Genomic DNA, 13,513 nt, shown 5'->3' with positions numbered 1-13,513 from the left:
AAGAAAAATGGAGGGAGGGAGGGAGGATGGGAGGAAGGAAGGACAGTATAGAGATAGTATAGAAGAAAGAAAAATGGAGGGAGGGACGGAGGAAGGGAGGATAGTATAGAGATGGTATAGAAGAGAGAAAGAAAAGGAAAAATGGCATAGAGGGAGGGGGAAGGAGGAAGAAAGGAAGGAAGGACAGTATAGAGATGGTATAGAAGAGAGAAAGAAAAATGAGGGAGGGAAGGAAGATGGAAGAAAGGGAGGAAGTTAGGGTAATATAAAAATGGTATAGAAGAGACAGAGAAAGAAAAATGGAGGGAAGGAGGCAGGGAGAGAGGGGGAAAGGAAAGGACTCATGAATTTACTTCATTTTGATCCTATAATCCTTGGTTTTCTCACCTATCCAACCTAATGGCTGATTTTATTCATCTATTTAGGTTTTCCAATCTCTCTTCCAACCTCTTCCATGGGTTGAGCCTCTGCCCAAGAAAAAGGATTTCCGAAAAGCCTTTTTCTTACTCACTTACTCCATCTTGAGCTCACCATTATAGGATGCGCCCAACAATTGCTCACCATACAAAGCAGATCTCTCGAGGTCTCTAATGACCTTGCCCTTTCTATACCAGTCCCCTGCCTTTATTGACCAAATTACCATTCTGCTCATGTCAACATTGCTGAGAATATTGAATCATCTCCAATGCACTTAGCCCCAATCGGCGCAAGATCCATCTGTCCATATATAAACTAATGAGGTTACCTAGTTTCGGTCATGAACCCTCTGCAAGAAAACAACCAAGCTCACAGAGAGCACCAAGGACCCCACACTCATCCACCTCTCCACAAACCCACCTCCTTCTAACACTGATGATGTTACCTAGTTGGGTCATGAAACATCTGCAAGAAAACAACGCAAAGCTCAGAGAGCACCAAGGACCCATCGCATATCAAAAAGATGGATGAGGAAATGGCCACCAAAAAAAAAAGGAAATGCAAAGGGGAGGGGAGAGTAGATTTAGAGTCGAATCCATCCAACAAAATGTTTCAACTTACCGAACCTTGTGGACCAATCCTGGCGTTAGGGGTCACTTCTGCAGCATCAGACTTACGGCTCTGGAATGAAGAGAGAGAGAGAGAGAGAGAGAGAGAGAGAGAGAGAGAGAGAGAGAGAGAGAGAGAGAGAGAGAGAGAGAGAGAGAGAGAGAGAGAGAGAGAGAGAAGTAAGGATATGAGAAAGAAATTTGACCATTCTGCTGCTTGCTTAGAACATAAAATGTAGAATCATCGAACTGGATGTAAAAAAGAGATGTGGAGACTCTAGAAAGAGTGCAGAGAAGAGCAACAAAGTTGATTAGGGGACTGGAGGCTAAAACATATGAAGAACGGTTGCAGGAATATCTAATTGGACAGTGAGAGGAGGAGTTTTTTCTGGTATCATTTACAGACTGTGGATGGAATATAACACCTGTGCTGTTTGACACAGGAAGAAGAGAAGGAGAGGAGGAGGAGGAGGAGGAGGAGGAGGAGGAGGAGGAGGAGGAAGGAAGGAGAAGGAGAAGGAGAAGGAGAAGGAGAGGAGGAGAAGGAGGAGGAGGAGGAAGAAGGAGAAGGAGGAGAAGGAGAGGAGGAGGAGGAGGAGGAAGAAGAAGAAGAAGAAGAAGAAGGAGAAGGAGAAGGAGAAGGAGAAGGAGAAGGAGAAGGAGAAGGAGAAGGAGAAGGAGAAGGAAAAGGAGGAGAAGGAGAAGGAGGAGGAGGAGGAGGAGGAAGAAGGAGGAGGAGGAGGAAGAAGAAGGAGGAGGAGGGGGGCAGGGGCAGGAGCCACATTTTGCCACTTTTGTGAATTAGCTGTGGTTTATTCAATTAATCTTGGCCAAATAAATGTTGCTTTTGTGTGCTACGTCTGTCCTATCAGAGACTTAAGCCTGACATATATTTCTTTCCAAACAGGATTGCCAAAGCGTCATGAGGCCCATATTTTGGACATTAACATCACCAATCATTGTCTGCCTTTAGAGAAAATAAACAAATAAATAAATGTGAGCTTCTTGCTCTCAGATTCTTGGAAAAACCCAGCATGTATCCCTCAGGCTAAGAAACGAATGTAAGCGAGAACAATGACACCTTTTTCAGAGTTTGACAATGTTCTAGCAATACATCGAACAATCTCTATCATTTATTACCATGTAAATTGTTTCGCATTGCATGAAACGGAGGGGAAACACACACCCCAATTCCCCTCCAGAAACTCATAAAATAAGGAAGTCAATTTCAAGGCCAATTTAGCCTAAGTGTTACCTTTGATGTAACTGGCTGGCCCTTCAGAAAAAATTATGGTTAGCATCTACAAACGCAATATACCGCTTGGTTTGAATATTCCGTTCCCATGGAAAAAGGTTTAGCACACTCTGAGTTGAGTGTTTTCCTGTTAATTGCGACCGTTGAAAAATAGTTTGGGATCTGCTTCATCAAACCCTTTACCAAAGGAACCACAATTGCTTCGTCTAAAGCATACATTTTTTCCCTTTTTTTTTCATTCGTTTTTCGTTCTTAAACACGCTGTCAGGGTTCTGACGGGTGCCCTAATTAAATCATGAGCCTCGAGTCAAGCTTCAAAAGAAATACAGTTATTTATTAGGATCAACATGTCGGCACGTACCCAGCTCTGACCCCATGTAATGTATGGCCCAATTATGACACTGTTTCCTCCCCGGATGTAGAGATTACGCCCCTCTGGCTGTTGCAGGTACCCTGTGATACAGCCTTGAGAAAGGTCCATGTGGAATGTGCTTCTTAACTTAACTTTAACTTTATTCAATTTCTAGACCGCCCCTCTCTCAGAAGAGACTCGGGGCTGTGTACAGTCATATTAAAACAATTGAACAATAAATATACATAGTATAAATATAAGATAAATAAATTAAATATAAGACTGGAGGAGGTAGCAATAATTCACTGTACAGGTTTAGTTTAAGTTAGATTAAAATTTTAAAAAATTAAAAAACATTAACCCTAAAAGCTATCCCAGATAAAAATATCCGCCAGGAGGTAAGAGTAGAACTATAGATGGGCCAGGCCGGCTAGTCGGAACAGGTGAGTTTTAAGTTTTTGTCGGAAGGAGCGGAAGTCGGTAGTAGTTCTAATATCGGGGGGGAGGTCATTCCAGAGGGTTGGGCCCATCACAGAGAAGGCTCTACTCCTAGGCGCCGCCCGTTGGCATTGCTTGGTGGACGGCACCCGGAGGAGTCCCTCCCTGTGAGAGCGGATTGGTCCTTGTTGTGGTTGCTGTGCTGCTCCGTCAGTTTTCCCCCCTCCTGCCTATGGCAACTCGAGAGCAGGCCAGGGATGCTTTGCGAGTTGACATACACCCTGGACAAGTTCTTGCAGTTTTCTCGGCAAGATTTCAGAAGTGGTTTTGCCGTTGTCTCCTTCCTACGACTGAGAGAGAAGGACTGGCCCAAGGTCACCCAGCTGGCTTTGGGCCAAAAGTGGAACTAGAACTTACAATCTCCCAGTTTCTAGCCTGTTGCCTTAATCACTACATCAAACTGGCTCTTACAAAGCCTACATATAGTAAATGAATCAAATCAACTCTTTTCTTTTCTTTTCTCCTTTAACTGCATTTGTTTGAAAGTACTTTTATCCAGAATCATTTGTATTTATATTATAAACATTTTAACACCGACAACAATCTGTAAGAGCTACCACATTCTACTTATTTATCGCCTAGGATTCTTATTTCTTTCCTCCATCCACCTATACCATTTATCCCATATCTGATAGAATTCTGATTCTTCTTTTCCCTGGATTTCTTTAGTTAGTTTGTCCATTTCAGCACAGTCCATCACCTTTCTTATTATTTCATCTTCACTTGGAGTTAGCTTGTTTTTCCATTTCTCTGATGGATAGATGGATGGAGCTCTTAATTAGCAAATTTTCAGTTTCTTTCATTTCTACTTCTCTCCAATGCTACCTATCACTTTATTCAGCCTCCAGAAAAGTTTTGGCTACATCACTTCTCTCATTTCCCAAACTGAATCATATTTGATTTTTGAAAAACCCAGTCATTAGTACCCATGCAAAGATAGTATTGTAAACTTATTCCAACACTAATCTTTTGCAATTGAATGCAAATTTTTTTTTTTTGCCAAAAGGCATTTGAGGTATATTATCTGTACACTTAAATTGTATTCACTATTTATCTTAAACCACACACATTAGCTTCTGGACCTCAAAGGTCCCGAAATAATTAAAAACATTGTTTCCATGAAAATATTATAGATTAAATGGTGTAAACAAACCAAGAAATAATTGGAAATCCTTTAGCTGAAATCTCCCAGGGAAGAGTGAGAAGACAGTTTAGAAACAAGTAGTTGCCTGAAGCTTATTTCAGATTCCAACAAAAAGACACAATAATATTGCATGTATCAAGTATACTATTAAAAATTATGTTAAAGTCAGGTTTTTTAAAAAACGATGCGAAGGGTAAACAATAAAACTAAGTAGCTTTCATATTTACATTTATTAATGTTATGGCATTTAATGAAATATGTAAAAGGGTGAGAAATAGGAGAAAATCTTAAAACAGGAAAGGCACAATAAAAACAAGGGTCTTAAAGCCATAGATAGATTTTAAAAGATGGATTTAGATACTCTGGCATGCCACACAAACCTCTAATATTTTTTGAAGGTAGAAAAATAGGGACCGCCTTTGGTGGGAAGGAAACAGCGTTCTGTGCGCCTTCGGCATTTAGTCATGCCAGCGCAATGATCACGGAGATGTCTTCGGACAGCGCTGGCTCTTCGGCTTTGAAAGGGAGATGAGCACTGCCCCCTAGAGTCAGGAATGACTAGCAGATATGTGCAAGGGGAACCTTTACCTTTATCTTAGTATGCTTTATAAAATGTTTAACATGAGATTTAGACCCTGCTGTGCAAATCCAGATTGAGATACAGTATGTACTGTATTTCTGGAGTAAATCCTGGCTAAATAAATCATAGCTTACTGTCAAATATGAATCGACCATCCCTTCAAATTAAAATAATTTTAAATACAGATCTTACGAGAGGTTATATTAAAACTGGGCCCTTAACTACACATTTCCTACTTTCTCTTTAAAAAGTCATTTAAAAATTCTAAAAAATGTTAACTGGGAATGAGCTTATTAATAAAACCTGCCCCCCCCCCAAAAAAAAATAACATAGACTAATCTATTATCTCCCAGCTATCAATTAATAAAAGACTCCAGAATGCAAAGCAAGGAAGAACCTGGAAAGCAATGAGGGTTTTTTTTTTTAAGTCCATGAATGGATTATAACGGTCAGCTTCAAGAATAAATGTTATGCTAAAGGTCGAGTGAATTACTATTTGTACTGGAGAGACCAAGCTAAGGAGTTATGCCCTTTGTTTTTAATATTTAATCATTAATTTAAATTTCAGTTCCCTCCATTACTTGAACTCTGCAATTCTTCTTACACATTAAAAAATTGTGGGTTGTTTTTGTTTAATAGATATATAAAAGGTAAAGATTCCCTTTGCACATACATACTAGTCATTCCCGACTCTAGAGGGCTTTGCTCATCTCCGTTGCAAATTCGAAGAGCCACCGCTTGTCCAAAGACGTCTTCGTGGTCATATGGCCGGCATGACTAAATGCCAAAGGCGCACGGAACACTGTTACCTTCCCACCAAAGGTGGTTCCTATTTTTCTACTTGCACTTTTTATGTGTTTTCGAACTGCTAGGTTGACAGAAGCTGGGACAAGTAACGGGAGCTCACTCCCTTACATGGCGCTATGGAGTCGAACCACCGAACTGCTGACCTTTCTGATCGACAAGCTCAATGTCATAGCCATTGAGCTACCGCGTTCCTTCCAATAGGTATATAAAGGGTACCATTTTTGTGATTTTGGTTGGTGCCAAGCCAAAATATATCTCCCAGTTTAATCCATGAATATTGTTTCTTTATTGTAGTTAAGGAGATATCAGTGGATTTTTTTAAAAAAAGATGATATACCTAGATGCCAATAAAGAAATAAGCAAGCATAGCACAGATACTAAGAGGATACACAATCAGTGTCAACACCATCTGATGCATATGGAAAAATGCCAGAGGGGAAGAGGACCTGCTGTGCAAAACCTCTTGTGAAATAGTAGTAATAAGCAACAAATGGGAACTACAAGTCACACAAGCACGACCCAACTAGTTTGATGGGGCAGTGCTGCAGAGAAGTTGCATTTTACCATTCCACGGGTCTTTCTGCCAAGAAGCAGTTCCATGGGCTGAAGATTGAACATGATCCAGTCCAGTGGCTCGAAAGCTGTATATCGGACATTAATACAAATGAGTGGGTCCAGAAGTATTTCACGAGAAGAGTACTCCACTCCTCTGCTCGCAGTAGAATCCCTTATGCCACCAGGCTCAAAATTTTGGGCTTCGACAAGCTGGTACTACTCCGCCTACGATCTGACCCAAGCATAGTACACAAAATTGTCTGCTACAACGTCCTACCTGTCAATGACTTCTTCAGCTTCAACCTCAATAATACGCGGGCAAACAATAGATACAAACTCAAGGTAAACCGCTCCAAACTCGATTGCGGAAAATACGACTTGAGCAACAGAGCGGTCAACGCCTGGAATGCTCTACCGGACTCGGTTGTTACAGCCTCAAACCCCCAGAGCTTCAACCTCAAACTGTCTACCGTGGACCTCACCCCATTCCTAAGAAGTCCATAAAGGGGGCGTGCATAAGCGCACTGACATGCCTACCGTCCCTGTCCCACTGTCCCCATTTATTTGTACTCATTTCCCTTGTCCATATCCACGTTTATATTTATACCTGTTATCTTGTACATGTTTGACCAACTACATAAAATAAAAAATAAATAAATAAAAAGCTACCAGACAAGGTTTATCAGCAACAATGGCCAATTAGTTCCTTAGGTTGTTTCTGTTTGCCAGTTAATTGCATTGGTCATTAGTTGCGTTTGGCCATAGAGGTCTTTGTTAACAATACAACTAGACAACAACAAAAAAGGCAATTAAAGTTCTGAAGGCAGCAGCAAAAGTTTGCAGCCTCTAGTCATTAACGCGGCTCTTACAGTTGTGGCAGCTGGTTGAAAAGTTGACAGAGGCACCTCTGAAAATGGCAAAACACACATGGGAAGCTTAAATGGAGACTAAGAGAAAGAAGACATAAAACCCAGCGCAGATGTTGGAAGCTACAATTTCATGCCAAGAATAGCAAGTGGGCTTTGTCTTGGTTTTTTTTTTTTTTTTTAGAGTAGGGGAAGATTTGCCCACTTAAGCAAGGCTTCAGTGGATGAAGTCAAAGGAAGAAAAGATATTCAGCCTCAGAATACATGGGCAAACAATCGATATAAACTCAAGGAAAATCGCTCCAAACTCAATTGCAGAAAATATGACTTTAGCAATAGAGCAGTCAACACCTGGAATGCTCTACCTGACTCCGTTGTTATATCCTCAAACCCCCCACAGCTTCAACCTCAAACTGTCTACTGTGGACCTCACCCCATTCCTAAGAGGTCCGTAAAGGGGGTGTGCATAAGTGCACCAGCGTGCCTACCGTCCCTTTTCTACTATCCCCATCTATTTGTATTCATTTCTTTCATTCAAATCCATGTCAATATTTATACCTGCTATCTTGTACATGTTTGACAAACTAATAAATACAAATGCAAATGATACCAAAAAGGCAAGACAACAGAGTGGGATTGATAAATGTAAACTCTTTAAAATGAAGATTAGATCTAACTGAACTAGATATGACTCTGTGGTGCATTTTCCTCTGGAACATCAATGAGGAATTTTGCTAATAGAACCATGGAATTATGAGATTAGAAAGAAGCTTGGAGGTCCTCTAACCTAAAACCTGTTCCAAAGCTGGAGTCTTCAGACCATGCCAAACAAACAGCTATCCAACTTTGTTTGAAAACCTCAAGTGATAAAGCCCCAGTGATAGAACTCCAGAAGATTGGCTGCTCCACTACTTATTAGCTCTTGAAATTCCCCCTTATTCCCAGTTTGGTTCTCTCTCTGTAAAGCTTCCACCCAAGGGTTCTTCTTGGCTTAAACTTAGACACTGTTAGAAAAATTAGAATACTTAGTTCTCCCCCACCCCCTTTTTTTTGACTTTGCCTTAATTGCACAAATTCAGTGCGCTCTTTGTTACCATAATTTTTTGTCAGGTGGAAAGACCAAGGCCACACATATGCTCCAATTAAGTTGATTTATTTTTCATACCTATGTACAGGATGGCTTTGAAAGTTGGACCACAAGGAAGACTGGTTATGGATGGGAGAGATGTCCGTGGCTGCCTGCTTGGCCACCAATAAGGGGAATTCAACCCAACCAGCAGAAAGGGGCTTGGGCCATATCTTCCCCTAGCCAGCAACTGATGTTTGGGCTGCAACCTGTGAATCAAACAACCCCGGAATGGGCTTTCTTCCCAGGTCATGGATGGGAGAGATGCCAGTGGGCACCTGCTCTCCCTCAGCAGATGGCACCATGTCAAATAACTGGGCAGTGGCCAACCCAGGAATTGACCCCCCCCCCCGCCAAGTCCAGTCTCACCTGCAATGCCCCAACAGATTCTTACTCCACCTTCCGACAGAGAATTGTTCTCGACAATGGAAGAAGGGTAAATGTGGGGGAAGCTGCAGGGTGGATAGCGGAACAATGGGATGGGGCAGTTCCTAAGTTTAGAGATGTAACTGGGTTCCTTCCCTCGTGGGGGCCAATAAAAGGCCACCGGTGCTGCCAACTTGACCACAGAGCATCAGAATGCCTGGCTCCAGCCCCAATATCACAAAGGTGCACACCAACCGCCAAAGGGGTAAAGAGAAGGCCCCAGATGCCACCAGAAAAGAATCATCTGGGCCAACAACCTCAGAAAAGTGATCCCCAACCTAAGGTGGTGAAGGGTCCACCCAATGGGGAAACTTCAGAGGAAGAGTCATAGTGTAGATGACTCGATGGTGAGTGCACCCATCTGTCCCTTCGCTTTCCAAGCCAAGCTCCAAGTACTCGAAACGGGGGTGGAAGGGGAAATTGAAGCAGTCGTGGACACCGGCTGCACTCGATGCTTAATCAGCATGTTGATTGTAAAGCACCTGGGTATATGCACAAGACCTCTAGCCTGTCCCATTCGGGTTTCCACAGATGTGCTAACATATCTCTCTTAATAAATTGGAAGTTTGAGGAAAGTTCTGCCTTGGACTCTGATTTAATTTTGGATGATATTTGGAATGCTGACAGAGGCTTGTGTTCTGAAAGGGTGTTGGGCGGTGGTGAAATTCAATTTTTTTTTACTACCGGTTCCATGGGCGTGGCTTGGTGGGTGTGGCTTGGTGGGCGTGGCAGGGGAAGGATACTGCAAAATCTTCATTCCCTCCCCACTCCACGGGGAAGGATACTGCAAAATCCCTATTCCCTTCCAATCAGCTGGGACTCGGGAGGCAGAGAATAGGTGGGGGCGGGGCCAGCCAGAGGTGGTATTTGCTGGTTCTCCAAACTACTCAAAATTTCCACTAATGTTTCTCCAAAGCCTGTCAGAACCTGCTAATTTTCACCCCTGGTGTTGGGCAATTCCTATTGTGTCTTAATGGCTTTGCCCTGGCTTGGATCTTGAATGAGAGCTAATCCCAAGTCCCTGGACCTGAAGATCTTTTGTCTTGTAGACAGGATCACCCAGTCCTGTTGGGGCTATTAACAAAGGTGGGGGCTGCTTACTAAGAGCATGTTTCTCCTCTAGGGAAATATAATATTCTGCCTTTTTACATTTCCCAAAATATTTCATTCTTCTAGGAGGGGTGTAGCTTCTCTCAGACACTTTGCTGATATTCCCTACCCCCCTTTTTTCAAATGACAGAGGACGATCCCGCTCTAAAATAATCAGATGAAAATGCAGGAAACTGGCAAATCAATTTAATATTGCAGCACTATTAAATAATTTAGCAGCTCTTCTTTGCAAGATTCCACTTTATTAAAAAGTTTGCTCTCCAACCCTGCCCCACCCCCTCATCCAACTTCAACCACTCTCTTTTATTTGTTTAAGTTTCTTCAAGTGAAATGTCATCTTTCTCATTTTGGAGGAAAACGCGCTCCTCAAAATTCCAGAATAATTGGCAACCGCAATCAAATCGGGATTATTTAAAATAATTTTAGCAAAGCTGGGCACAAATGGACTTTCCAAGTTTTTTCAACAAGCTGTAAGAAGAACAGTTGGGAAGATGTTTCCTTAGAATTCAGAAAGAATAAATTTTCCAACTGTTTCTCAAGGATAGGATGTCTTCACATTCAACACCTTCTTAGTGCTGATAATATGGAGGCTGAGAAATCCAAACCATGGAAGAGATTCTTGGTTTAATGGAAGTGTAAGGAGGATCCAATGGGATGTGGTGGCTCAGTGGCCAAGACGCTGAGCTTGTCGGCAGTTCGGCAGTTTGAATCCCTAGCACCACGTAACAGAGTGAGCTCCTGTTTCTGATCCCGGCTTCTGCCAACCTAGCAGTTTGAAAGCATGTAAAAAATGCAAGTAGAAAAATAGGAACCACCTTTGGTGGGAAGGGAACAGCGTTCCGTGCGCCTTGGAATTTTAATCATGCTAGCCACATGATCATGGAGATGTCTTCAGATAGCGCTGGCTCTTCAGCTTTGAAACAGAGGTGAGCACCACCCCTGGAGTTGGGAGCAACTAGCACATGTGTGCAAGGGGAACCCTTACCTTTACCTTACTAATACTTCACGTGATTTTGATTCTATGCCTTTGTTTATACAACCAAGGATTGTATTAGCTTTTTTGGCCGCCGCTGTGCACTGCTTATTCATGTTTAAGTGATCGTCCACTAAGATTCCAAGATCCCTCTCACACTTAATATTTTTGAGCCAGGTTCCACCTAACCTATCCTTGTATCTTTGGTTTTTCCTGCCTAAGCGTAAAACCTTGCTTTTCTCCACGTTGAAATTCATTCTGTTGGATAGGACCCATTGTTCAAGACTGTCAAGATGTTTTGGGATGCTGAGCTTGTCTTCTGGGGTGTTGGCTCTTCCTGCCAGCTTAGTGTCATCTGTAAATTTGGTGAGTTCCCCTTCTGTTCCCTCATCTAAGTCATTTATGAAGATATTGAAGAGTACTGGGCCTAGGATGGAGCCTTGTGGCACCCACTACTTCCTTCCCTCCATGTAGATGTAGTACCATTAAGGGCTACTCCTTGAGTACAGTTTGTCAGCCACTTACAAATCCATCTGGTGGTGATGCTGTCTATCCTACATTTTTCTAGAATTGTCTCATGGTCAATTTTCCCTGGTGAGTTGGCCAGGGCAAGTTATCTTAAACCAGTGGTGGGATTCATTTTTTTTTACTACCAGTTCTGTGGGTCTGCTGTGGCTTGGTGGTGTGGCAGGGGAAGGATACTGTAAAATCTCCATTTCCACCCCACTCCAGGGCAAGGATACTGTAAAATCTGCATTTCCACTTCACTCCAGGGCAAGGATACTGTAAAATCTCCATTTCCACCCCACTCCAGGGCAAGGATACTGTAAAATTTCCATTCCCTCCCCACTCCAGGGCAAGGATACTGTAAAATCTCAATTTGCACCCCACTCCTGGGGGAAGGATACTGCAAATTCCCCATTCCTTCCCCACTCCAGGAGAAGGATACTGCAAATTCCCCATTCTCTTCCCCACTCCAGGGCAAGGATATTGTAAAATCTCCATTTCCATCCCATTCCAGGGGAAGGATACTGCAAAATCTCCACTCCCCCCCCCCACTAACCTGCTTCCCAGCTCTGTTCTCCTGTGCAGGGCAACAGAAGAAGACTTAGCTGATCAGTTGGGACTCAGGAGGCAGAGAATAGGTGGAGGCAGGGCCAGTCAGAGCTAGTATTTACCGGTTCTCCGAACTACTCAAAATTTCCACTACCAGTTCTCCAGAACTGGTCAGAACCAGCTGAATATCACCTCTGTCTTAGACCCCCTGGAAAAAAGAGACCCTGTCTCCAATGCTGACGGCTTCTTTGCTTTGATAGCAAACTTAATTTCTCCCTGACCGAGTAGCAGGAAGCCATCCACTAAGTTCACAAGAGTGGCAAGATTTAAAATGGAGAACATTAGTTAAGAGTTTAGTCCTCTACCTACAGTCTAATCCCCCACTTCACATTGTTTCTAAGACTTTACATGTGTGTTAGATTAAAAAGGGTTTATAGATAATTACTAGAGTGTAAAACAGGACTGTGCCTTGAATACAGCATCACAATATATTCTTAATCACAGGAAGCTGCCGAAATGACTGCAATGTGCTGGGGAATTTTGAAGAAGCCTATGCTTACCGAATTGTTGTTTTTTTTAAAAAAAAAAAAGCTGAAGAGCTTCAGAGGCATTATAGCTGCAGAAACAAACAAAGGCCCTTACTAATCCCAACAGAAGTGAATTAATTGACAGCTGCTTTTTCTGGGGGGGAGCGGGGGGAATGTTTGTATTACTCTTCCCCTATCGGGCACCCAACAAATGCACCCGAGTGGGGATTTTAACACGTCTGAGTAGGCAGAGTTGAGATCTTGCAGTGAGCGATGATAACACACCTTGGGGAAAACAGCGTGATCTTTCATTCCAGGTAACAAAAGGTTTCTGTGCTCAGTTTTAAACCCTACGTGAAATCCAAGTTGTGTAGCTACCTTTGATTGTAAAGGTAATTTTTCAAAGGACAGACTGGCATGTCACTTTATTTCTCTGCTCAGGCGTGGAAATGCAGGAAGGGGCATGCATTTGCATGATGCCAGGGTCTACTTCAAAAGCAATTCAATCAAATCACAGAATCAAGCCAGTTTTTCCCCCACGCAAGAATTGATTCAAGCTTAAATAGTTGAACTGAGCACCTCTGAATCAATATAATCCAATCCGATGTGGATAGCTTTCATGTAAGGGGCCTGTACACTTTCAGCATCCAAATCAGATCAATTTGAGTGTCTCGATTCAAGTGATCAAATTATATTCTAAATTATGTTGTTTGGAACTGAATGAGAAGCATTCAGTGGCACAGTGGTTAGAAGGCAGCACCGCAGGCTACTTCTGCTGACTGCCGGCTGACTGCAGTTTGGCAGTTCAAATCTCACCAGACTCCAGGTTGACTCAGCCTTCCATCCTTCCCAGGTGGGTAAACTGAGGACCCAGATTGTTGGGGGCAAGAGGCTGGCTCTGTAAACCACTTAGAGCGGGCTGGAAAACACTGTAAAGTAGAATATAAGTCTAAGTGCTATTGCTAAGTGCTACTTCATACTGATCTGATAAAAGTTCCTTCCTTCCTTCCTTCCTTCCTTCCTTCCTTCCTTCCTTCCTTCCTTCCTTCCTTCCTTCCTTCCTTCCTTCCTTCCTTCCTTCCTTCCTTGATGTGCAGTGATTAGAGTGCAATACTGCAGGCTACTTCTGCTAGCTGACTGCAGTTTGGCAGTTCGAATCTCACCAGCTCAAGGTTGATCCATCCTTCCATCCTTCCATCCTTCCGAGGTGGGT

General features: G+C 42.8%; 1 protein-coding gene across 2 annotated transcripts in view; it reads right to left on the bottom strand.

The window, feature by feature from the left end:
• Window positions 1–13,513, bottom strand: part of RBFOX1 (RNA binding fox-1 homolog 1) — a 2,041,748-nt gene that overhangs the window by 1,831,983 nt on the left and 196,252 nt on the right. For both annotated transcript variants that reach the window (XM_081966089.1, XM_081966090.1), the window contains exon 2: window positions 1,039–1,098. In XM_081966089.1, the coding sequence (XP_081822215.1) occupies window positions 1,039–1,098 (60 nt within the window). The remainder of the gene's footprint in view (window positions 1–1,038; window positions 1,099–13,513) is intronic.

This window comes from Natrix helvetica (assembly GCF_964273705.1).
Source record: "Natrix helvetica genome assembly, chromosome: 13".
In the NCBI taxonomy this organism is placed as follows: Eukaryota; Metazoa; Chordata; class Lepidosauria; order Squamata; family Natricidae; genus Natrix; species Natrix helvetica.
This window is presented reverse-complemented; position numbering and strand designations above follow the sequence as displayed.